This window comes from Malaclemys terrapin, chromosome 23 (genome assembly GCF_027887155.1).
Source record: "Malaclemys terrapin pileata isolate rMalTer1 chromosome 23, rMalTer1.hap1, whole genome shotgun sequence".
Lineage (NCBI taxonomy): Eukaryota > Metazoa > Chordata > Testudines > Emydidae > Malaclemys > Malaclemys terrapin.
In genome coordinates, this window is record NC_071527.1 from 18,595,871 (window position 1) to 18,620,518 (window position 24,648).

The 24,648-nt window shown below is 65.9% G+C and overlaps 3 protein-coding genes across 3 annotated transcripts; all 3 read left to right on the forward strand.

Moving 5' to 3' along the window:
* Window positions 1-897: 897 nt before the first annotated feature.
* On the forward strand, window positions 898-7,355 carry AP1M2 (adaptor related protein complex 1 subunit mu 2). The gene is made up of 12 exons (XM_054012659.1): window positions 898-1,026; window positions 1,868-2,024; window positions 2,251-2,318; window positions 2,680-2,810; window positions 3,045-3,192; window positions 3,422-3,548; window positions 3,846-3,988; window positions 4,263-4,334; window positions 4,994-5,152; window positions 5,477-5,602; window positions 6,864-6,939; window positions 7,156-7,355. The coding sequence occupies exons 1-12, from the start codon at window positions 985-987 to the stop codon at window positions 7,176-7,178; spliced, it is 1,272 nt and encodes a 423-aa protein (XP_053868634.1). The 5' UTR covers window positions 898-984; the 3' UTR covers window positions 7,179-7,355.
* Window positions 7,356-9,205: 1,850 nt separating this feature from the next.
* CDKN2D (cyclin dependent kinase inhibitor 2D) lies at window positions 9,206-11,939 on the forward strand. Its single transcript, XM_054012750.1, has 3 exons — window positions 9,206-9,268; window positions 9,553-9,710; window positions 10,257-11,939. The coding sequence occupies exons 2-3, from the start codon at window positions 9,567-9,569 to the stop codon at window positions 10,614-10,616; spliced, it is 504 nt and encodes a 167-aa protein (XP_053868725.1). The 5' UTR covers window positions 9,206-9,268; window positions 9,553-9,566; the 3' UTR covers window positions 10,617-11,939.
* A 1,794-nt stretch (window positions 11,940-13,733) lies between these two features.
* KRI1 (KRI1 homolog) lies at window positions 13,734-24,603 on the forward strand. Its single transcript, XM_054012793.1, has 19 exons — window positions 13,734-13,846; window positions 14,134-14,210; window positions 14,555-14,660; window positions 15,150-15,255; window positions 15,874-15,925; window positions 16,238-16,287; window positions 16,569-16,665; window positions 16,929-17,003; window positions 17,778-17,890; window positions 18,786-18,912; window positions 19,321-19,416; window positions 19,852-20,022; window positions 20,628-20,703; window positions 21,196-21,299; window positions 21,515-21,656; window positions 22,116-22,246; window positions 22,699-22,763; window positions 23,066-23,161; window positions 23,856-24,603. The coding sequence occupies exons 1-19, from the start codon at window positions 13,765-13,767 to the stop codon at window positions 24,301-24,303; spliced, it is 2,214 nt and encodes a 737-aa protein (XP_053868768.1). The 5' UTR covers window positions 13,734-13,764; the 3' UTR covers window positions 24,304-24,603.
* Window positions 24,604-24,648: the final 45 nt, after the last annotated feature.

Consider the following 24,648-nt stretch of genomic DNA (forward strand, 5'->3'; position numbering starts at 1 on the left):
CTGGTGACCTTGGGCAAGTCACATCCCTGATCTCGGTCGGGGTCTGGGCAGCGCCTGGCACCAGGGGGCTCAGATCTCAGTCAGGGTCTGGGCAGCGCCCAGCACCAGGGGGGCCCCGACGCTGCTCAGGGCTTCTAGATGCTCCTGCGAGAATCTTCTGCGGGAAATGGAGTCTGATGCATGAGGTCCCACAGCTCCAGCTGCCGCCCGCCTGCATTCCCCAGCTTGTGCCAGGCTCCCACATCCCTCCGCATCCGGCTCCACAACAAGCCGCCTTTGATGCTTGGAGCCACGGGGCAGCGCCAAAGCCGCATAGCCCGGCGCAGAGGAGGCTGGATTCCAGCTGGGACCGGCCCTGCCCTCCCTGCCCAGCACAACCCCGCATTGTCCTGGCTGGTGGGGTCACCCAGGCCGGAATGCGCCCGCGTGGATGGCTGGGGAATTCTTGCTGGGCCAGGGCCCAGGCCACTGCCTCTCTCCCCTCAGCGCCACCCCCATTCCTGCCCCTTCTATCCCCCCATCTTTCCACAATGGCCCCCAGCTCCCTCCCCCCTGGCACCCCCACAGGCTGACAGCCCCAGGGCTGGGCTCTGCTCCCCAGGAATGACCCCCAGGTGCTGAATAGGGGACAGCAGTTTTGGGCTAAGCACTGGGGGGGGGGTTTTCGCTGGACTCTTGGAGGGTGGAGAGGATTCCTCCAGCCCAGCCCCCTGGAGCTGCAGCCCAGAGCCCAGGCCAGCTGTGGGGCAGATCCATGGGGAGGGCACAAGCGTCTGTCCAGGTGCCCAGTCCCACTGCGGCCGCCTCCCCCCTTCCTGTCGCAGATTTGTGTCACTTCCCCTTTAAGGGGCCAGCTCACCTGTGGGCGCAGCTCCCTCACCTGACCCAGGTGACTCTGCGGGGAGCCAGGAAGGAGGAAGCAGCAGCAACAGGGAGCCCTGCCCAGTGTGCACAGGCCTGGTGGGGCCAGGCCAGGCCGGGATCATGTCAGCCTCCGCTGTCTTTGTCCTGGACCTCAAAGGCAAGGTGAGCCCTGGGCCCTGCTGCCTCCAGCCCCCGCCCGGCTCGGCTTGGGCAGCTGGGTCCAGGCAGGGGAGAGCTGGGGGGGGCACTTTGCAAATGGTCCCTAAAGGGAAGCTGGAGAGACCCCCCCAGCATGCTCTGCCCTGGTCTGGTGCCACCCCAGCCTCCGCTCTGAACACTAGCCCTGGAAACCGAGGCACCGGGGAGGGGGGACAACACACTCGCCCATGGCCACAGAACCAGAGCCAAGAAGAGAACCCAGGAGTCCTGGCGTCAGGCCCCTGCTCCAATCACCAGACCCAGAGCTGGGGAGAGAAGCCAGGAGTCCTGTTTCCAGCCCCCTGGAACCACTAGACCCCACTCTCCTCCCAGAGTCCTGGCTCCCAGCCCCCCTGCTCTGACTAGTAGATGAGATGTGGGGAGGAGCACGCTGTGAAGGGATGGGGGGGGGGGGACATCCCACTCCCCCTGGGGTCCTGTGAAGGTCCTGGACTGGCCCCAGCCAGGTGGGACTGGCCAGCCCCGGCTCCAGCTCCACCAGGGGCAGACGGGGAACAACCTGCCCCAGGAAGGCCTCGTCCTACCCTGACCGAGCTCTGAGTGCTGCTCGCCTGGGCTCTGGAGGGGCTGCCAGGCCATGGGGGGCAGGGGCTGCGTGGGTGCTGGGGGGGGGGCTGGCAAGGGGGAGGGAAAAGTCCCCTGAGCGAGGAATCTGAATGAATGAAAGGCCACAAAGTCTCCGCCCCTGCTGGAACAGAGCCAAAGCCTCACTGTGGGGAGCGGGTCCCCGTGGGGGTCTCCCTCGGGCCTGTCCCCATGCGCCCCCAGCCTCTCTGTCCCACAGCCGCTGATCAGCCGGAACTACAAGGGGGACGTGAGCATGGCCGAGATCGATCACTTCATGCCGTTGCTGATGCAGAAGGAGGAGGAGGGGGCCCTGACGCCGCTGCTGACCCACGGCAAAGTCCACTTCCTCTGGATCAAGCACACCAACCTGTACCGTATCCTGCCAGTGCCGGCTGCCGCCCCCCCCCCCCCCCCCCCAGCTTTGCAAGCTCTGGCCCCCGTGGTCTCCTGGTCCCATGTCCCCAAACCGCCGGCACTAACCAGCAGCCACCCAACCCCTCTCCCCCCGGCGGGTCCTCCTGGGGCAGGGGTGGGCATGTGGGCAGAATGTGGCACCCTGCTCCCCAAGGTGACCCCCCCTTTCCTTAACCCACCCCACAGTGGTGGCCACCACTATGAAGAATGCCAATGCCTCGCTGGTCTACTCCTTCCTCTACAAGGTGGTGGAGGTGAGGGCACGGGCGGTGCTGGATCCAATGGGGGCGCGTCCTGCTGCGGGGGTGGGAGGGGGGGACGGGCTGCAGCCTCCGTGTCACGTCCCCTGGGACCCCACTTGGGCTGAGCACAGAGGGGTTGGGAGAGCCAATGACGTCTGCACGGGGAGGCAGCAAAACCCTGGACATGGGAGCTCTGCCTGATGCCGGAGCAGATCCACTTGATTTCCCCTCATCTCCCTGGCATGGCTTCACGTAGCTGGCTGAGCAGGGCCATGGGTTATTCCCGGGGGAGGGAGATCCCACCTTGGCCCCTGGGAAGAGCTGGGCAAGCGAGAGGCGTCTGAAGTGGCTGGTGCTCCTGCCCCTCTCCCAGGTCTTCTCCGAGTACTTTAAGGAGCTGGAGGAGGAGAGCATCCGAGACAACTTCGTCGTCATCTACGAACTTCTGGACGAGCTGATGGATTTCGGGTTCCCCCAGACGACCGACAGCAAAATCCTCCAGGAGTGAGTAGCCCGGCAAGGGGCCAGTCGATTCATGCGGCTGGGCCCGGGAAAACCAGGCGAATGGAGACGCACAGGAAACGGAGGCTAATACAGAGACGAGTTTCCTGCTGGGTTCGTGGGGCTGGACCTCTGGGGCTGGGGGTAACCGGGATCTCTCCAGCCAGGGGCAGAGTGCGCAGCAATGGCCGTGCCATGGGGAGCAGATGGGCTCTTTTAACCGGGCGTTGTCCCCAGGTACATCACCCAGCAAGGCAACAAGCTGGAGACCGGCAAGTCCCACGTGCCCCCTACCGTCACCAACGCCGTGTCCTGGCGCTCCGAGGGCATCAAGTACAAGAAGAACGAGGTTTTCATCGACGTCATCGAGTCCGTGAATCTGCTGGTGAGCGGGGGGAGGGCCTGGGGCCACAAGGGAGATGCTGGAGAGACACCCCAAATTAGAGTGGACACCAGCTGTGGTTCCCTGCGCTGGCCGGTGGCTGCCCAAGCCCCCCATCCCAGCGTGTGTCGGGGCTGCGGCTGGCTCCTGGGGGCAGCACCAGGCCTGGCCGCCGGGTCAGCGTGGGAGAGGGGAACGGGGTCCCTCCACTGACCGCGCTCCTGCCCCCCAGGTGAACACCAACGGCAGCGTCCTGCTCAGCGAGATCGTGGGCACCATCAAGCTGAAGGTGTTTCTCTCCGGCATGCCCGAGCTGCGGCTGGGCCTCAACGACCGCATGCTCTTCGAGCTGACCGGGCGTAAGTACCTGGGGGTGCCCCCTACCAGGGGTTAGCCCCTCCTGTCTGGAGGGGTGGGGCCATGCTGGGGGGCAGGCTGACTTCACAGTTTGCCCCCACACACACACACTTATGGCAGAGCTCCCTCTAGCACCTTGAGTTATTGTAGGTCCTATGTAAACTGTGTCTTGGTTGTCAGCTTCTTATCCTAGAGCAGGAGATCTTAAGTGTCTGCAGGGCTCCCCCCGTCCAGTTGCACACCCCCAGCCCTTCCGCCACCCGCCCCCCCACAGCTGCCCCCTCTGCTCGGCATTCCAGGTGGCAAGAACAAGTCGGTGGAGCTGGAGGATGTCAAGTTCCACCAGTGCGTGCGGCTCTCGCGCTTCGACAACGACCGCACCATCTCCTTCATCCCGCCCGACGGAGACTTCGAACTTATGTCCTACCGGCTCAACACGCAGGTGGGCAGGGGGCTCCCAGGGAGGGCCCCCCGCTCCCAGCTGACACGTGAGATTGGAGGGAATATGGTTGAGTGGTCAGAGCAGCGTGCTGGGAGCCAGGACTCCTGGGTTCTGTCCCTGGCTCGGGGAGGGGGGGGGGGGATCTAGTGGGTTGAAGCAGGACTCCTGGGCTCTCCCCATGACTCACTGTGGGACCTTGAGTGACTCCCTTCTTGCCCCCCCCACCCCCCCGGGCTGGGGTGCCTGACTCTCCGTTCTCTCTCCCTGCGGGAAGGTGAAGCCCCTCATCTGGATTGAGTCTGTCATCGAGAAGTTCTCCCACAGCCGCGTGGAGATCATGGTGAAGGTGAGCCCCCAGGCTGGGTGCGGGCGGGGTAACCTGCCATGACTGGGCCCGAGGGCACCTCGCTCCTTCACGCCCCCCCACCCCCGATTTTCACACCGCAGTGCCAGATCCCCCGGAGCTAACGGGATGTGGGGACTCCCCTTGGCCTGCACTGAGCCCCCCCCAAACACCCCCAGCCAGCCAAGGGGAATGAACGCCCGGTGGGGCTGGGGCCACACCCACAGCCTTGTCTGCCCCTAGCAGGGTAAGACTCTAGTGGGGAAGGATGGCCTAGTCGGTAGGGTACTCCCTTCGACTCATGAGACCTGGGGTCAGTTTCCTGCAGGACCCTGAGTGTGTCACTCACACAGCCCCCTGCCTCAGTTTCCCCATCTGTAACATGGGGATAACATGTCCTTCCTCTGACTGCGAGTGGCTTAGACAGGCACCTAGACAGGAAACCTTTCTGCTAGCACGCTGTGGGCTGCAGGGCTGTGTCCTTATGGCTGATAACAAGCCCCACCAATTAACTCCTCCGCGCAGTAACCATGCCTCCTTCCTGGGGGAGCAGCCGGAGGGTCTGATCTCACCCCTCCCGCCCCGGCCCCAGCTCACGGGGTTCCTGAGCTGTGAAAGGGGAAGCCTCCAATGACACTGCATCCCCCCCTTGCCCTGGGAAGGCGAAGGGCCAGTTCAAGAAGCAGTCGGTGGCCAACAGTGTGGAGATCTCGGTCCCCGTCCCCAGTGACGCCGACTCCCCCAAGTTCAAGACCAGCGTTGGCAGCGCCAAGTACATGCCCGAGAAGAACATCGTCGTCTGGAGCATCAAGTCGTTCCCAGTAAGAGCAGCCTCTGCCCTCCCCCCTATACTGGCAAGGGTGGGGAGCCAGGACTCCTGGGTTCTATCCCTGGCTCTAGGAAAGGAGTGGGGTCTAGTGCTTAGAGCCGTAGGTGCTGGGAGCCAGGACTGCTGGATTCACTCCCTGGCTCTGCCACTGACTTGCTAAGTAACCTTGGACGAGTTACTTACCTGCTGCCTATCCTAGTCGAATCGATCCCTGGGTTGGCCGGCTGCTCGTAGAGGTGCGGGAAGGTGGGGAGAGGGTGCCCTGCGGTAATCTGCAGCCTTAGTTTCCCCACGAGGGCTGCACTCGTCTCCGCAGGGTGGGAAAGAGTTCCTGATGAGGGCCCACTTCGGGCTGCCCAGCGTGGAGAAGGAGGAGGTGGAGGGACGGCCGCCCATTGCTGTCCGCTTCGAGATCCCCTACTTCACCGTCTCAGGAATCCAGGTAGGCAGGAGGGGTCGGGGGAGGGGGTTATATGGAGTGAGGGGGTGTAGCAGACTGTAGCCTCAACGCCCCGGCACCTCCTGCTGGTCAGTCTGGGAATTAGCTCAATTCCAGCAGCATGAGTGCCTCCTGCTGGCCGGTGTCTCTGCTGCCCTCGTGTCCCTCCCAGTGCCCCTTGCCTTGGGGTGCTGCCCCATAGCAGTGCCCCTACACTCTGGGTCTCCCCTCCTAGGGGAACCCCCCCACACACACCTTGCCTCAGTGGCTACTGCCAGTCACCTTCTAGCCCCTGCTCCCTGGGGCAGACACAGTCTGTTGCGGCCGCTCATCGCTGGCCAGGGGGTTGGACCAGCTGCTGCTGCAGCCCCAGGACCTTCTCGGGTCTTGAACAAGGCCTCAGCCTGGGGAGTTGCCCGGCTGGAGCTCCCCAGCCCTGCTTCAGGGACCCTGAGCTCCCCGGCAGCCACGTCCTTCCCCCTCCAAGGCTGGAGTGAGACTGAGCCAGCCCCTCCCTGAGCCCTTAAATCCTGGCCAGCTGTGGCTGCTTCCCCAATCAGCCTTCCTGCCCCACTGCAGAGGGGCTGGGAGTGGGGAGGTGAGAACTAGGAGGGTTGGGGGGGCTGGGGAAGCCCAGGGGCGGGGCTATACCCTTTCCCATGACTTGGGGGGCAGCCAGTGCCTCCCTTGGGTGTGGGGAGATCCCCCATCACCCCTCCCCCTGCTCATGGCTTGGGGACGCTCTGGTTCCTGCTGGGGGTGTGCATGGTGGTTCTGTGTGCGAGCGACTCGTCGGGGGACCTGGACCCTGGATGGGGGAGCCCCCACCCCACCCCCGGACCACAGCTCAGTAGCTAGGCGTGGGGTTCATTCCCCCTCCTCTTCCCTGAGCCTTCCTCTGCAGCAGGGGGCAGCCTGCCGCCCTATCGCAGAGTCGGGGCTGTCTGGGGGGGCTGGGGCTAAGGGAAACGCAGCGACTCTGCAGATGGGTTGGAGACGCAGGGAGGCCGGGCCAGGGCTGGGCTCTGCCCCAGCTCCTGGGGTAAGCCTGTGCCTCAGTTTCCCCCTGTATAACAACTCCCCTGCTCCCAGGGGACTGATGTTTGCAGCATGCCCCTGAAATCTCTGGACGACCCAGGCAGGAGAGGGGCCAGAGGGGAAGGTCCCGGTGATTGGCAAGCTGGGGGGAGGCTGGGGTGCCAGTGGGGGGCAGGAACGTCCCCACCAAATAGCCACCTGCCTTGTGACTTCCCCTCCCCCCTAGGTGCGCTACATGAAGATCATCGAGAAGAGCGGGTACCAGGCGCTGCCCTGGGTGCGGTACATCACACAGAGCGGGGGTGAGTCACCCAGGGCTGGGGTAGGTCCCCTGGGGTCTCCCCTCTCAGCCCTAGCTGGGGGATGCTCACCCTGTGTCGGCCCCCGGCCATGGGGGTGGGGGGTCTACTGAAGGAAGGGTCACAGGGCCGTGGTGCACTTTGCGCTGGCGTGATCCACTTGGACCATTACGATCCCGGCACCCCCTCTCACATGCACGTCTCCCTTTCTCGGTCCAGATTACCAGCTCCGGACCCAGTAGGCACCAACTGAGGAGCGAGGGATCCTGCCGCCCCCACGCTCGAAGGAGGCTGGAGCCCCCGGACTGCAGAGAGGCCCTTGGTTGTGTGTGTTTCCCCCTGGGCCACTGCCCTCTGTCCTGCCCTGGCCTGGTCCTTTCTCCCAACTTCTATCGATTTATAAAGAGAAAATGAACCTCGCTTGGCTCTGAGGATGGTTTTAGTGCCAGCTGCCGGGGGAGAGGGTCTCCTGCCCCCTTTGGGCTGGAAGGCGCCGCTGGTACCTGGGCGGGGCTTGCGGGGGGCCACGTTCTGCCCTCAGTTGCTCCCCATTGCAGTCAGCGGGGCTGGATGTGCGTCCCTGAGCAGGGGATTGGGCCCAGCAAGGAACCCAAGGGAGGACGACATAGCCTGAGAGCTGGGATGGGATCTAAACCCACCTGCTTCAGGGCATGAGCCAATCTCGAATGGGTCAGGAGGGCACCCCGGGGCCAAGGAATCGTCCTTCCTCTGGAGCAGGCGTAGCTGAGACCGGATTCTGGCTACTACAGGTGGCCTGTTTGTACTGCCTCCAATGGCAGCTGCAAGGTGGACCCCTATGTGCCATCCCTGCTATGGATCAACTGGGGGCAATCGGACGGGAGGGGGGCAGGAGGCAGAGAATTCTGCCCCAGGGTGAGGGTCTGACCTAGTGCTTGTGGGGAAAGGTAACTGGGGTCTGGCTCTAAACCGGCCTGCGGCTCCTCCCCGGGGCCCGGGCCTGCTGGCTTTGCAGTGCCAGGGCCTGGCAAAGTGGGGGCAGACGTGAGGGAGCGTCGGCCCTTCGCGCCGGGCGCCTGGAGCTGCCAGTCAGCCGAACACAGCGGCTGCTCGCCTGAGAGCCGGTTATTAATGGCCCTGGAGTAAAGGCCACCCCCCCGCAGCTCGGCGCGTGCCAGGGGGCGGAGGGGTGTGGGCAGGAGCGAGGCAGGATGGATGGGTGCGCTGACCTGCCTGGCATGGAGAGGAACAGATCCTCCCCCTCTCAGCACGGGGGGAAAGGCCTGAGAATTTCCCCACGCTGGTAATGCAGTGAGCTGGGGGAGAGGGGGCAGAGCTGAGAATGCCTGCCTGGATCGCAGGGGGGCTGGCCCCCCATCCTCCAATGCAGCATATGGGGCAGGTGCTTCATCGAGGGGGGCTGGGGCATGATGTCTGGGCACGCAGCCTGCCTTGCCCTGGGGAGTGGCTGCCTGCCTGCCCCCAGTGCCCCCAACAATCAATTGCTTCCTCTGGTCCTGGTCAGTTGCTGCCCCCCCCGCCCCCCACTGATGCTGCTGCAGGGGAGCCCTTCCCCATAGCGCATGGGGGGATCTGAGGAAGGGGGGCACAGCCCGGGTGTGGGGTGCCAGAGCTTCTGCAAGGCTCCTGGCGTGTGGGGGGTTCTTGGGATGGGGGGGCTCCTAGGAGGTGGGGACAGAGACCATGAGCTGGGGGAGGCTCCTGGGTGGGGGGGTCCAGCCCCAGGGGGTCACTCAGCCTGGGGGGGGCTCGGCCCCAGGGATTAGGGGGCCAGTCACTGGGGGGTCACTGAGACAGGGGTCAGGGGGTTCCCGCCCCGGGGGGGTCACTGGGACAGGGGCGAAGAGGTCCTGGCCATGGGGGGAGGGGCGGGTCACGGGGTCCCTGCGCCCCCCCCCCCCCGGGTGGCTCCAGGGGGTCCCGGTCACTCCGGCGCCGCCGCCTCCTTCCCGCCCGAAGCTGCGTTTGAATCAGGGAGCCCCGCCCTCCGTGCTGCCTCCCCGCGGCCAATCAGGAGGCGAGACGCTCCAAGAGCTTGCCCGGAGCCGGGCTCTGATTGGCCAGGCCGGCGGAGGGGGCGTGGCCAGAGGGGCGGTGGTTCGGATACAATGTCTCGAACCCGGAGCTGGGAGAGAAAAACAAACACGGCGCGGCCACGTGGGCGGAGCCGAGCGCGGGACCCGCCCCGGCCCCCCGGTCCCAGCCTCGCGGAGCCCGGCCCCGCCCCGCCCCCAGCCCGCCCCTGCGGCCCCCCAGCTCCGCCCCGGCCCCCGCCCTCCCCACTGCCGCAGCCACCGGCCCCGCTCCCTGGCCGCAGCCGCCCCGCAGCAGGGTGAGGGGGCGCGGGGAGCCCGGGGCCGGGCGGGGGTGCGGGGAGCCCGGGGAAGGGGGCGCGGGGAGCCCGGGGAAGGGGCCGGGGTGCGGGGAGCCCGGGGAAGGGGGCGCGGGGGGCCGGGCGGGGCGGGGGTGCGGGGAGCCCGGGGAAGGGCCCGGGGGGCCGGGCGGGGGTGTGGCGGAGCCCCGGGAGGGGCCGAGCCGGCTGGGGGTACCTGGGCGGAGGACGATGCCCGGTGGGGCTGCGGGCTGACCCCCCCCCCCCCGTGTGTCTGCCCCCAGGTCCCCGCCCGGCCATGCTGCTGGGGGACGAGATCAGCGCCGGGGACCGGCTGAGCGGAGCCGCCGCCCGGGGGGACCTGGCCGAGCTGCGCCGCCTCCTGCACCAGGAGCTGGTTCATCCCGACTCGCACAACCGCTTCGGCAAGACGGCGCTGCAGGTGGGCCCCCCCCCCCGAACCCCCCCGGCCCCCCCCAGGGCAGGCAGCCACCCCCGTTTCCCCCCGCGGGGGGCTGGCTCCCCCATCCCAGCTGCAGGTCGAAGGGCAGTTCCGGGGGGAGGGAGCCCCCAGCTCTTTTGTGCCCAGGCTGTCCAGTTAAGGGCCCCCCCCCTCCCCGAAAGGGCTGGGAAGCCAGCGGGGTCCCAACCTCTGTTCCCCCATCCTCTCCAGATCCCCCCCAGCACCCGGGTCCCCTGGCGTGTCCCCCTCCCCCAGGTTTACACTAATCCCAAACAAGCGATGTTTATAAACAGCCGGGGAGGGTGCAGACCAAACACAGCCGCCCGGGGCCGAAGGCTGCCCCTTGGCCTGGCTCCAGGTCTCACTGGGATTGAGCCCCAGTCCCCATCAGCTCCCTGGCTAGAGCGGGGAGAGGGCTCTGGGACGCAGGTGCAGTCCCCAGCTGCCCATCAGGGGGCGTGGTCCTGGGTTCAAATCCCCTCACCCCCGGGCTGCGTGTGACCCCTCGCCCGTCTGCTCACCTAGGTGATGATGTTCGGCAATACGTTTGTGGCCGAGGAGCTCCTGAAGCAGGGCGCCAGCCCCAATATCCAGGACGAGGCTGGCCGGGCGCCCGCCCACGACGCCGCCCGCACCGGCTTCCTGGACACCCTGCGTGTGCTGGTGGAGCACGGGGCCGACGTCAACGTGCCCGATGGGGCGGGGGCACTGCCCGTCCACGTGGCCGTCCGGGAGGGGCACACGGAGGTGGTGCGGTACCTGGCACCCGAGTCCAACCTGCGGCACCGCGACGCCGAGGGGCGCACCCCACTGGAGCTTGCCCGTCACCTGGGCCTGTCGCACCTCCAGGCCATCCTGGAGCAGCACCTGTCTGCCCCCGCGTAACACCTTCCTGGGCAGGAGGTGGGTGGCGCCGCTCTGGGGTGGGGGTGGCTGGCTCCTCCTGGGACATCCCCAATCCCTCCGTTGCACCCGCCCCAAAGGGACGTGCCTGCCCCTTCCCGTCCTAATTCCCCCCGCCCGTGTAAAGGCAGCTCCCCGCCCCCCACCTACCTCAGAGTTCGTCTTTAACTTTCACTGTTGTTTCTATTTATATTTTTTGTGGGTGCTTTTCTCCCCTCCTAGGATGTTCCCAAGTGGAGGGGGGGCTTCTCCCCACCCTGTCCTCTTTGCCTCCCCGCTCCCTTTCGGGTTGCTGACCTGTGTGTGTGTGTGTGTGGGGGGGAATGCCTGGTTTTGCGGCCCGTAATTCGAACTCGGATCCCTGGGCGGCTTGCTAACCTTGCACCCGGGAGGAGTACCTGCCACGCCGCGAAGCCTGTCTGCGGTGCGGGGAGGGCACGGCGACACAATGGTGCTGCCGTTGCAAAGCCAGACCTTCCCTGCCCCCTGCAAAGCGGGGGGGGGGGGGGGTGATTCCCCAGGAGAGAGCTCCATGCACAGTGCTCTCTAGTCTCCCCCCACCCCCGTATCTGCCGTTCCCCCCCTCCCCTGTACAGTGTTATTTTGTGAGTGTCCGTTTTGCATTGAATCCAGCCGGGTGGGGCGGGGGGCACTGGGAACTGTGGCATGCAAAGGATTAATGGGGCCGAGCTGATGAGGGGGGGCAGGAGGTTAGAACCCAGCACAGAGGGGGCCTGCTCCTGTCTCAGCGCAGCGCTGGATTTGAGTCGGCGCTATGGGGCAAATACCTATGTCTAGGGCCAGCCAGCAGTTGGGATCCCCCAGGGCAATGCATGGGGCTACTATTAAAGAGGGCGTCCCATGTTGCCCCTGGGGGTTCCACACCCACTCCCAGCTCTGTGCCGCCTGCCCCTCTTCAGTCCAGGCTGCCCTAGAGACTACACCTCCCAGCATGCAATGCGGCTCACGCTGGGCTCTGTGGTCTCGCCAAGCCACGCTCCAGCCACGTTTTGGGGGATGGTGGCTGGTGTTTTCTCCCGGGGACAGGCGAGCCGCATCCCTCCCCCCCCCCCGAGCGCCCGTGTGTTTGAAAGAGAATTGTCTTTGCGTTGAAAACGTTTGAGCTTGATTCTTCCGGCAGCAGCCTCTTCCCCGGATGAATTGGTGGATCTGTGCTGTGTACATAGTGTCTTTTTTTAAAACAGAGAAAAGATTAAACCAGATTCTATTTATTGTGCTTTGGAGGAAATGTTGGGGGATAATTTAATGTTTTTAACCATTAAATTAATATTTGTGGATTATGAATCCTGGCTCTTCCTTCCGGCAGAGATGGCGGCCCCAGCGGCCTGGGTGGGGCTGGTGGGTTCCCTGCAGCTGTCTTGCCACAGAGGTGGGGAGTTAGGATCTCAATGCACTTTTCAGTCCGACTTCCCGTCACCGCTCCCATTTGATACTGGGAGGGGAAGTGACTCTTCTGAGGTGTCACAGATTGCAACAGAGCCCGGGGCAGAACCCAGGAGTCCTGGCTCGCAGCATCCCCCTGCTCTAGCCACTAGACCCCACTCCCCTCCCAGAGCTGGGCAGTAGTTGCAGCTGCCCTGATACCTCGTGTTTTGCACCCACGTCACATCCCACACAACTACGGCAGCACAGTCCCCTGGCTCTGGGCTCCGGCTCTGGCTCCCCCGTCACTGGCGTGCCCTGTGTGCCAGTTGCTGTAACTGCTGGGGGGAGGACACTGGGGGTCTGGCACCATTGCTCCCTGGTGCATCACCCTCCCCTTTCCCCTGTCTGAGCCTTCTGCTCCCTGTAGCCTGCAACAGGGACTGGAGAAGATACAAAGAACCCGCCTCGATCCCCGTGATTTGGGCAGAGCTCTCCTCCCACCTGCTCCATGGGCTGTGGGGAGAAGGGGCTCAGAACTATTCAGGTTTGTCCGGAGCCTTTGCCGGGCTGGCCGTGACTCTGGCTGGGAATCCAGCTCGACCGTAGCTGCTCACGCAATGCTGGGAACTGTGCGCCTGGAGCCCGGCTCGGGGATGCTGGCCGGGTACCTTCCCCTTTTCTGCTAGGCCCCTAGGGGGCAGGGGAAGCTGGCTTCCCTGCTATGGCCTGGAGGTTCCTGCTGCAAGGGAGGGTGTCTGGCCTGGTTCAGATGCTGCTATAGGAACCTGGGGGCAGCGGGATCTGCCCTGGCGCTCGTGGGGTGGGGATCCCCGCTCCCAGGCCTGTCTCTGCTCCTAGCGCTGGCTGGGTCTCCGCAGTGACGCTGCAAGGGAGGCTTTATCGGCCGGGCTGTCACTGCGGCCTGGGCCCAGCCTCTGGGTGGGGCGCTCAGTGACACAGCAAGGGAAGGAAGGAAGCCAGCGTTTGGCAACGCGAGCTGGGTGCCTGTTGCCAGGCCAGGGTGGGGCAGCTCAGCCTCCGAGCTAGGAGGGGAGGAGAGAGGAGCGCTGGCTGCTGCCAGGCGCTTTAAAAAATAAAAGCGAAAGCCCTGGGCCCAGCTGGGGCCGTTTCACAACCTCCCAGCCTGGGGCAAGTGCCGGAAGGCGCGAGCAGCTGGGAGGAGATTACGGGAGATGGAGGCTTTCCCCAGCCGCAGCTCCTCACCCCCACCCCACGGCGGGCCCCTTTGTTCGGTCCTCGCTGCATCCCAGTGATGTAGCTCAGAGTGGGGCGAACCCACCCGGTGCATCTCTCCCCCCAGCAGAGTCTGCCACAGACCCCAGGGAGCTTAGGCCTAAATCTCTTTGGGCCTCAGTTTCCCCATCCGTACAATAGGGACGAGAGCTCTGCCCTACGTCCTGGTTGTGGCACTCAGGGACCACAGGGGTACAAGCCAGAGAGCTACCTCAGATACAGAGCGTTGCTAAGGGGCACCTGGGGCTGGCATAGCCGGGGGGCTGTGGGTTGGGACTGAGGGGTACTGGCAGAGCTGGGGGGGGAGAGGCTGTCCTGGGGGGGGGGGGGGTTGGTTGGGGAAGGGGTAGGACACTGTCTTCAGTGACAGCTCCAGGTTGCTGCGGTCCCTTTAAATGTGGGGGGGGGCTGCCCCTAAGCCCCGCCTCTTGGCCTGCCCACGTGGTTCCCCGACCCGGAAGTGCCGGCGCCCACGTGGTGGGCGAGGAAGATGCCGGAGCCGGAGCTGAAAATCAACGCGGGCTTCGCGGCCCGCTACGGGCGCTACCGGCGGCGGGAGGAGCTGCAGCGGCGTGAGCCGGGGGCGGGGCCTGGCGAGGGGGCGGGGCCTGCGAGAGGGGGGAGCTCCCCCCACCCCAAGGGCGCCTTTCCCCAGCAGCCCCCCCATTGCATGACATCTGCCCCTGCAGCCCCCCCTTGTCCTGGGCTGCCCCCCAGCTCAGCGAATAGCCCCCCGCCCTGACCCAGAGACCCCCCCCGTTCCTTCCATGGTCCTGGGGGAGGGGGTGGGGCCCCTGGGGGAGAGGCGCCCGCAGACCCCCCGGCTCCCCACTAACCCCACTGCCTTTGATCACCCCAGTGCAGGATCGCTATGGGGCCGACGCAGGGGCCGGTGAGGAGTCCAGCTCGGAATCGGAGGAAAGTGGGGACGACGGGGTGAGCCTGGGATGGAGGTTGGGGGTCAGCGGGCCTGAGAACGGGGAGTGGCTTCAGAACAGGACTCCTGGGTTCTCTCCCCGGCTCTGGGAGGGGAGTGGGGGCTGGTGGGTCAGAGCAGGGGGCTGGGAGCCAGGATTCCTCCTGGGTTCTGACCCCGGGCCTGACGCTGACTGGCTCTGTGCCCTTGGGTGAGTGACTTCCCTGCTCCGTGCCTCGGTTTCCCCCTCTGTCCTGTGGGGATAATGCTGAGCTGTGCCTTGTGGGCTGGGGTCAGTGCTAGACACAGGGCCCCAGAGAAAGGGTGGCGGGCTCGCTGTTGACTAACCCGCTGGCCCCGGCAGGAGCTGGACCCCCTGGAAGACAGAGATTTCTATCGCACTCTGGCCCTGCTGAAAACCAAGGATCCCAGGATCTACCAGAAAGACGCCACCTTCTACAGCCAAGCAGGTAACATCTCCCCCTCCCATGTGTGCCTCTGCTGGGCACCCCTCCCCCTCGCTCCCTGCCCCCGGTGGCTCCCCCCATCTGAGCCGCAGGGTTGGCGTAACTGTGGGACCCGCTGGGCACAGTAACTCCGGGGGGGACCGCTCGGGGCAGAGGCCTGGTCCTGGCTCCCATGGGCAGCTCGCCACGTTGCCATAGTAACCTAGGAGGGACACACTGCATGGGAGCCCCTTCCTGCTCCCCCCCCCCCCAGCTTAATTCCCAGCTGGGACCCCTCCCCCCGCTGCCTTTACTCCATTCCCCAAGTCCCCACCCTCAAGGCCCATGGCTGGGGTCTCCGAGCCAGGAATGCTGGGCTGTGGTTCCCTGATCTATGGGGACGCCCCTTCCCGGCCTGCAGGACACTCGAATCCCTGGCCCGCGCGTCCAGCTGTTTCCCCTGGCCCGGAGCGCCTGTCCCTGCGTTGAGCTGGGCTGTGGCTCTGTTCTCAGGTTCCTTGTCCGAAAGCGGGAGGGGGGCAGCAGCAGCTCCAAAGAGGAAGGAGAAACCCATGTACCTGAAGGATTACGAGAGAAAGGTGATCCTGGAGAAGGAAGGGTAAGGAGCGGGGGCTGGGCTGGGACGGGTGGGGCCCCAGAGGTCCCTGGAAGGGCGATTTCATAGAGTTTAAGGCTAGTTTAAGTGAGCAAGACCCACCAGCTATGCATCTTAGACGGAGGATGCTTTGTCCCAGCTCAGAGCCCTGATTTGCACTGACCGATAGCTCATCTCCAGCCGAGGCCAATCCCTGATGCTTTAGAGGCAGGTGGGAGGGGGACACACACCCAGAATATATCTGTCTAATTGTGCACTGGGGAAAAACATCCCTTCCTGACCCCTGCAAGCGACTGGCTGAGGCCCTGAAGCCTGCGATTGGATTATAGCCATTGGCTTAATGCAGACCTTCAGGTGTTAGGTGTGTGTTGAGGACAACACGGATGAGGGGTTGGCCTCCCTCTGGAGCCTTCTGGCCAAAGGCCAGGACTGGTTGCCCCGTGGCTGAAAGGGCAGTGCAGAGTTTGAGGGGTCCTCCTCCGGCAGGCAGCTGTGGGTCTGTGGCAGTGTTGACATAGCCGGGATTGGGTGCTTGGCCCCTCTGCCGATGGCAGCCGACATGGGTGCAGGGGCGGTGTAAAGGTTGAAGCAGCCAAATAACCCGTTTTCTTCCTCTTCCAGCAAATACGAGGAGGATGAGGAGGACGAGGAAGCAGCAGCTGAAAGACAGAAGGTGGGGAGGGGCTGGGAAAGGGCCTTTTCAGGTTGGGGGGGGGTGGCTGTTTCTCCACCCAGAGAGAGTGAGGGAGGAGGTGCCAGGATGCCTTCCCCGCTACAGAGCCTGTTCTGCCTCCTTAAACCCCACCTGCGGTGTCAGTGGGACATGGGATTCTCCTCTTCCTGCCCTATGCTGTTGCAGCATGGCTGCTGAAAGACTGCTGGGCCTCACCCCAGAGGAGGCCGCATCTCGGCGCCGGGGGAGGGATTCCTTTGGGGGTATGGAGACCGGTGCCAAGTTTAGCCCTCTGTCTCACTTGCTGTGCAGAGAGCCGCCTCCCAGAGCTACGTTGAGGAGCAGAAGCGAATCAAGGAGAGGTGAGGGGGAGGACGGGGTGTGGGGCACAGGGTGGGCGTGGGTGACCAGGGTGAGTTCCTGCAGGGACCCACCAGACACAGGGACCACCGGGGGGATGGGCTGTGAGCCCCCAAAGGGGTAGGTGTGCAGCAGCTGCCCATGGGGGAGGTGCCGGCTGTGGGGGCGACAGGTGTTCAGCACTCCAGCCAGGCAGGCGCCTGTGATCAATTCGGGGGGGTGGGTCTGGTGCCTTCGAACCCCAGTGCCTGCTGCTAATCCCGCGGCGTCCCCGTCCCGGCAGCTTCCGGCCCTTCGTGGCAGACAGCGACGGTGAGGAGAGCGCGGGGGAAGGCAGCTCGGCCCTGCTGCAGAAACGGATCAAGAGCACGGAGGAGAAGGTGGGTGATTGGTGGGGGTGGGCGGGGGGGTTTGTTCTGGGTCCCTGGGCCAGTGGGGGTTCTGGGCAGAGACAGTTCCTGTGCCGGGGGGGGGTTGGTGGGGTCAGGCATCTGGGCTCAGGGGCTGCGGTTCTGGGGGCTGGCTCCCCTAGGTGGGGATCTCGGCACGGTGCCTCCTGCTGGGCTGGCTGGATTTGGGGGGCCGGGGGGGGCTGTGCAGGCATCTGGGGTGCTGACGGGGTCTCTGCTTATCTCCACCCCAGGCGCGTGAGGAGGAGGGCTATGTCAGCTGGCTCAAAGGGCAGGATTTGCCCCCAGACCAGCAGCTCGAGGACCTGGTAAGCGGGCACCTGTTCTCCTCCGGCCAGGTGCTGTCGGAGCCCCCGACCCCAGGGCCAGCGTCCCATGTGGCCTGCCCCTGGCTGCCCGGGCTGGGCGCGGCCGGTGTGAGGAGGATGCCTGGGGGCCAGGCAGAGACCCCCACAAGTGCCCCCTGCTGGTGGAATAGGATGGAATAGGGTCCACAGCTGGTGGAATAGGGTCCACAGCCAACGTAAACCCAAATCGCGCCCACCAACTCCTGGCCCAGCACTCGGCCCTTTGCCCGGGTCTCCCCTCTGGAGAGTCCGTCCTCAGCCCACAGGCAGGAGGCACCTGCTGGTCCCTGCCGGGCGCCGGCCCCTCAGGGCTCTGTTCTGTTCTCTCCCTTGCGATATCCTGGGACTGCGGAGCCCCAAGGCCTTTCCGGGGCCAGCCAAGCTGTGACGGGGCAGCGTGGGTCAGCCCAGCCTTAGATCCGCTCCTCGCCGCCCCCGTCTCCCTGCAGCTCTGGCTCTCGGGCCAATCTAGCCGGGGATCCCGCCTCCAACAGGAGTGGCACCAGCTGCTTCAGAGGTAGGAGTGGGAGGCAGAAACGGGATCACCTGCCACTGGGGGAAATCCCCTCTGACCCACGTGAGTTAGGGGGTTGGGGTCCTGCCCCAAAGCGAGAGGGGGTCCTAAGCCCCAAAGCGAGAGGGGGTCCTAAACCCCTCTCCCAACTCTCGGTTACTCTAACCCTGGCCTCAGTCGCCACCTTGTGGCAGTGAGTTCCGCCGTCCTCTCTCCACCAGGCCCCGCTGAAGGAGTATTGGAGCGACCCCACGCTGGCCCCGGGGGAGCGCTTCCTCCGTGACTACATCCTGAACAAGGGCTACAGGGAGGACGAGGAGGAAGAGGAGGGAAGGCAAGTGCAGTGGGTGCACCTGGGGAGCAGCTTCCCTGCCCCTTGGGGCTGGATGAAGGGATCCCCCGACCCCAGGAGCCAGATCACAAGCGGACCATGTTTGATTGGGGGGGTCTCTAACATGTGGGGCCTGGCCTGACTCTCGGGGCTGTGTGCCCTGCAGATCCAGCTGCGCCCCAGCTGCGCCTGCCTGGACCTGTGTCCTTTGGAACTCCTGGAGACCGGCCGCCTCTCCCATTGGCCAGTCTGGGGTGGGTGTGGCCACCCTGGCCAATCAGAGCAGGAGCTGGGGGGGGTTATTGCTGTGGCAGGAGGAGAACCCACTGGAACCAGATGGGGACGGGTTCGGCTGCTGTGGGGCAGTGAGGGGGCAGCCGTGGGGCTGGAAGTGTTGGGGGGGGGGGGGCTCCCTGGGGATAGCAGGCAGGGGGGAAACATGGCCTGTGAGCAGAGCTCGCTGTGGGGGGGACCAGAGTTACCCCCCGGGGGGGATGGCTAGTGCCTGGAGGGGCACGTGCTGAAATCAACATGTGGGGCAAGCATGCGATGCCGCCAAGTGGGGGTGACGGCTGCCAGCAGGGGGCGCTTGTCCTTGTCCTGGGGAGGTGGAAACATAAGGTAAAGGCCGCGGGGGGGCTAGAGCAGGGGGGTGAATGGAGGGGGGGAGCCTGGGCTGGGGCCCCCAAATTAAACACCCCCCACTCTGTCCGCGGTGGTGCAGGTGAATGCTGCTGCTCCCGGCCCCGGCTGATGCTGCTGGCTCTTAGCTCAGCCCTTTAGATCCTGTGGTCGTGGGTTCGATCCCCGGCGCCGATGGCCCACCCAGGGTGTCACATCACCCCGAGGAGAGGTTCCTGGGGACACCCCCCCACATGGCCTTGTTGTCTCTCCCCAGGGGCCCCGGGGCCGTGTCCCCGCTGCGGCTGGAGGACTCCTCGGACGAGGGGGAGCTCTTCCTCAAGAAGCAGGAGGAGTTTGAGCGCAAGTACAACTTCCGCTTTGAGGAGCCTGACGCGCAGCTGGTAAGGGACCCCCCCGGGTGCTATGTACCCCCCCTGCCCCCTCTCCAGGTGCCGTGTCCCCCCTGCCTCCTCCCCCGGGCCCCATGTCCCCCCCGGGTGCTGTGTCGTCCCACCCGGGTGCCATGTCCCCCCCCCCCCCCCCCCCGCACTATGCTCCTCCCCCGGGGAGGGCGAGTGACTCTGGAGCCAGGGGTAGCTGGATGGGGCATGATAGGTCCCGGGGGGGGGGGGGGGGGGGGGGCGCTGGGAGACCCCAACACAGATGCAGCCCCCCCCTCCCCCAGCTGGAGTGGGGGCTGCAGTGTCGGGGGTGTCCAGGCCGTGGGTGCAGGACGCCAGGGTCCCTGGAGTCTCGCCTGTGTGTGTGAGGGGGATCTGGCGGTAACACGGGTGCCGTGTCCCCCCCAGGTGAGGACTTATCCCAGGACCATCGCCAGCTCGGTGCGCAGGAAGGACGAGCGGCGCAAGGAGAAGCGTGAGGAGATCAGGGAGAGGAAGAGGAAGGTGAGAGATGCCCCCAGGGTGCGGGGGGGTGGGGGCTGGGCTGAAGGGGGCTGGGGGTTCTCCACTCCTGGAGGTTGTGGGGCAGCCTGAGTCGCGGAGGTGAGCGAACAAAGACTGTTCAATGGGGGGAGAGAACAGGGGGCCCGGACTCCTGGGTTCTATCCCCAGCTCTGGGAGGGGAGTGGGGTCTAGTGGTTGGGGGGGGGGGGGCGGGGGGCTGGGAGCCAGGACGCCTGGGTTCTCTCCCTGCTCCTGTCTCTGCTTGGTCTTTACCCTCAGTGTACTGGTGTCTCCAGGGGCTGGTTCTATTGGACACTGAGTCTCTTGGGGGTTAGGAGCCGCCCCCCCCCATCTCTCTCTGTTGCGGGTGCGGGGGGGTGTCAGCGAGCGAGGGGAGCCCATCCCATAATAACCCCCGGCCCATCCCCCCCGCAGGAGAAGGCCCAGAAGCAGGAGGAGTTGAAGCAGCTGAAGAACCTGAAGCGCCAGGAGATCCTGGCCAAGCTGGAGAAGCTGCGGGAGGCGACGGGCAACGCGACCGTGGGCTTCGGGGAGCAGGAGCTGGAGGGGGCCTTCGACCCGGCTGAACACGACCGGCTCATGCAGGCGAGAGGCCCCCGCCCGGGGACCGGGACCCGCCCACCTTGCCCTGGGGGGCCTGGCGCCTCCCGGCCCGTGGCACAGACCCCCCCCACTCCCTCCCGTCTCACCCCACTGGGCCCTGGCACCTCCCGGCCCGCGGCACAGACCCCCCCCCCCCCCAATGGGGCCAGGCGCCTCCCGGCCTGTGGCACAGACCCCCCAGCTTCCCCCCTGCCTCACCACACTGGGCCCTGGCACCTCTCAGCCCTGTGGCACAGACACCTCCCCCCCCCCCTGCCCACAATGGGGCCTGGGCACCTCCCGGCCTGTGGCACAGACCCTGCCACCCGACACCTTCTGGCTGGCCTGCACAGACCTCCCCACGGGGCTCTCGCATCTCCTGACGCCGCCAAGCCCCCAGCTGGGCTCCCATCTGGCCCAGGCCCCGTGTCCCTGGCCTGGCTCCTCTGTGGGTCACCGGGCTGGGGGGACCTTCCGTGGGACAGAGAAGCCCTCCCTTGTCCTGTCCCCCTGGGCACAGCCGCTCCCCAGGCAGGATGGGGGAGGGGGACTCCTGCCCCTCTCAGCCCAGCTCTCACTCGGCTCCTTCTCTTCTTCCCACCCCACAGAAGTTCTTCGGGGCCGAGTATTACGGGGAGGCGGAGGAGGAGAAGCCGCAGTTCGAGGAGGAGGAGGGCGTAGATGGTAGGTGGATGGGGGAGGGGGGAATGTGGGGGGAGGACAATGGGGGCACCATGAGACTCCCGCCCCACTTCTGTGCTCAGATCAGCTGGGCAGATCACTTCTCCCCCCCACCCCCACTCTGCAGGTGGAAGATGATCTGATTTGCATATTCACATACGCAAATGAGACTCTCTCTTTGGGAGGGGCGCATGAATTTGAGGGGCTGGTTCTGGGAGAGCTGTCTGGGCTGGCTCCATAGCGCCCCCAAACTGCAAATGGCGGGGGGCAGCGAGGGGACATTGCATCTGAGCTTCGCCCCCACTTCCTGTCCCAAACCCTGCAGGTAGTGCTGTTAAAATCAGCTGCCGCACCCCAGCCAGAGGTGGCTGCCTCTCCGTGGTGGGTGGGGTGATCCCTGCCCCGGCTCACAGCTGGGGGTTTGGGGGGGCGGGGAGGGGCAGTAGGAGTACGATTCCGCTCCAAAGAAACCATCTCTTTCCCCTCTGGACCCAGACGGCTGGAACTGGGACAACTGGACCGGTCGGGACGCGGAGGGGGGCGAGTGGCCGGAGGAAGAGGGGAGCTACGAGCCGCACTGCGAGGACCCCAATTTCGTTGTACGTCCCTGGGGCTGAGACCCCGCTGAACTCATGACACTGGTGGCAGTGCTGGGTGACTCCAGCAGGGGGTGCTCCCGGCATGCCAGTGGGGCACGTTTGGGGGCGCCCCACTTGGGGATCGGGGCCCGTGGCGCTGGGAGGTGCAGGGGAAAAGGGGGGGGCGTCTCCCTGAGCCGAGTGTGACGGGCGCCCTGGGGCGGTTCTGTCCCCAGATGGATGCGGATTACGACCCCCGCATGCGGCCAGGCCCCCCCCGGAAGCGGCAGAAGGAGGCACAGACGCTGCTGGGGAAGAGGAAGCGCAAGACGCGGTTCACGGAGGCCGTGGAGCGGAAGAAGCCCCCGTTCGACCCTGGTAAAGGGGGGCGCCATTGGGGGGCGGGGGAGTTCTGCCTGGTGTCCTGGGGGGTCAGGCTCCTTGGGCCCAGCAGCCGTCCTGCCCCCCCGCCCTTCCCACCGGGAGCCATGTGCTGCCAGCCAGCCAGCCCCCTTCCCTGGGTGCCCCTAGGATGATTCCCCCCAGTTCCGCCCAGGCCGGCTCCGCGCTCGGGGTATCCCCCTCTGGCTCCCTCCCTCTGGCTCCCTCCTGTCCTGCCCCCGCCCCCCGGTACCCTCCATGGTCTGCCCCAAGGGCGTCCTGCAGCCAGGGGGCCCCAGCCCCCTCTCAGTCTGCCTCAGGGCCCCCCACAGCTGAGAGGGAACTAACCTGGGTGGGGGTCACTGGGGGAGGGGGCTGTACTGGGGGTGGTGCCCTGGGCTGGGAGGGGATTGCTGGACCAGGCCCTGAAGCCCCCCCTTTCTCCCCCCTCCCCAGGGGCTGGCTCCTTCGAGCAGTACCTGGACGAGTATTACCGTCTGGACTACGAGGACCTGATCGGCGACCTGCCCTGTCGCTTCAAGTACCGCGCCGTGGTGCCCTGCGACTTCGGCCTCAGCACTGACGAGGTACTGCCGTCCTGCCCCTCCCCTGGCGCCCGCCGTTCCACCCCTCCCCCGGCGCGCGCCCCCTCCCTCGCCCCTTCAAGTACTGCGCCGTGGTGCCCTGCGACTTCGGCCTCAGCACCCACCAGGTACCTGCCCCCTCCCCCGTCCAGCGCCTGGCACCCACCCCTGTGCTCCGCTGGCCTCCCCGCAGTTCTGGGCCTAGCCTGGCTTCTGTCCCAGCTCCAGGAGGGGAGTGGGGCCTAGTGGTCAGAGCGGGGGGGGGGCTGGGAACCAGGACTCCTGGGTTCTCTCCCCAGCTCTGCCCCGACTCTCTGACCTCAGGGGATCAGGTCTGTCCCTTCTCTGTGCCTCAGTTTCCCCCTCTGGATCTAAGGCTGATTCCCAGCTCCTGGGGGACCCTGCCCCTCACAAGTCATGAACCTTCCCCCTCCTTTGCTCTTGCCCCCCATCAGATCCTGGCTGCTGACGACAAGGAGCTAAACCGATGGTGCTCGCTGCGCAAAACCTGCATGTACAGGTGAGGGGCTGGGGGGCCACAGCACTTGGGGGATGGGACGGCAGCAGATGGGCCCTGGGCCCCCGGCCCAGCTGGGAGACAAGGGGTGCTTCAAACCAGGAATTTGCTTTGCTCAGAAACCACATGCAGGGTGAGGTGGAATAGGACTCCTGGGTTCTATCCCTGGCTCTGGGAGGGGCGTGGGGTCTAGTGGTTAGAGCAGGGGAGAGGCTTGGAGTCAGGACTCATGGGCTCTGTTTGTGCCTCAGTTTCCCTCTCTGTGGGTCAGTATCTGAGCCCTCCTACCCCGCGTCTCCCCGCAGGTCGGAGAAGGAGGAGCTCCAGGACAAGGCCACCTACACCCGCAAGGCCCAGAACACCGGCAAGAAGGAGCAGATCCTCAAGTCCCTCTCAGCTGCGTACGTACCCTGGGCCTGGGCTCCAGCAGGGGGCGCCAGCGCTGAGTCCCCCACGCTCCCGCCGCGTGATTTGAACCCTTCACCTGCATGGGAGCTCGTCTCTAACCATGTTTTTTTGGCTGGGAGTTTCCTTGGTTTTTAGGAGTTCCAGGGGGCTGCTGGATGGGCCCCCCCAGCTGCTACACATTCTATGGGGCTCCTGGGGGCTGGGCCCCTGGCAGGGAATCTTAAGCGCACTGGGGTTTCAGAACGGAGGCTGCTCTGCGGAGAGCATGTTCCCTCCTCTGCCCCCTGCTGTTCGGGCCTGTAGGTCAGCGCCCCCCTGCCAGGCTGTCCCCAGAGGAGCAGGCTGGGAGGGCGGGGGGCAATGCCCCTGAGCCCGTCGCCTCATATAAGGGAAATGCTGTGTTCACATGGGGCACCGTGGGTCGGTGGAACTCCCTGCTACATGATTCCAGGGAGGCCAAGAGCGTGAAAAGCCTGGATGCTTGTATTTCTCCTGCCTTGTGTAGGGCGTCTTGCACCTTCCCCTGGTCCTGGCCCCTGCTGGAGACGGGTTGGATGGGCTCCCGGGCTGGCGATGCCTCTGTTCTCGGGGCCGCAGGCCTCGCAGGGGTGGGTGGCTCTGGCATGGCAGGGCTGAATTCACACAATGCCCCCGGCTTTTCACCTGGCCCCTCTCCTTGTCCTGCAGCGCGGAGGAGGCCGGCGGGGCCGAGCGGCGGCCCAAGCTGGGGAAGAAGCACCAGGACAAGGCGAAGCGGGAGCAGGAGCCGTCCGGCGCTGGCCTGGCTGAACACCAGGAGGATGAGGGGCCCCCAGTGCCCACGGCAGGGGCCCTGAGCCCCACCCTGCAGCCTGGGGGCCCGGAGGGGAAGGCCTCCCCTGGGCCCCAGGACACGGCTCCCAAGGCAGGGCCGCGGCGGAAGCGGCGGGGGCGGAAGGGGCTGCTGCTGGGCGCCAAGGTGCGGGTGGGCGGGCGGGAGTTCAGCGGGCAGAGGCTCCAGGCCTACGGGCTCAACCCGCGCCGCCTGCACTACCGCCAGCTCCAGCGCCACACCAGGAAGCGGCCAATGCAACAGACTCAGCGGGCCCAGGCGCCCGGACGCCAGGGGCCTGTGGACAAAGCCACCCGGGCCTGAGCACGGAGAGGAACCAGGGGCTCGCGTGGCAGCTGGGGTCACTGTCTCTCCCCCTTCCTGCCATCTGCGGACAGAGGCGGCGCTGCTCGAAGGCCGGACGCCTGCCTGGATCCTGTTCTGGCTCAGTGCCTCAGTTTCCCCTGCTGGAGCCGGTGCGCTGCCGGCTGGGGCTCCGTGTTTGGTTGCAGAGAGCGGAGCAGAGCCCGTTGCTCCTTCAGCCCTGCTGGGCGTCGTTCCCTTTTTTACAGATTCCGAAATAAACCTCACCCCGGTGCTCCGGCTCCCGGAGTGCGGCTTTCATCTCGGGCCCGCCAGTGTCGGCTGCGGCTCCCCCTGAGCCGGGGG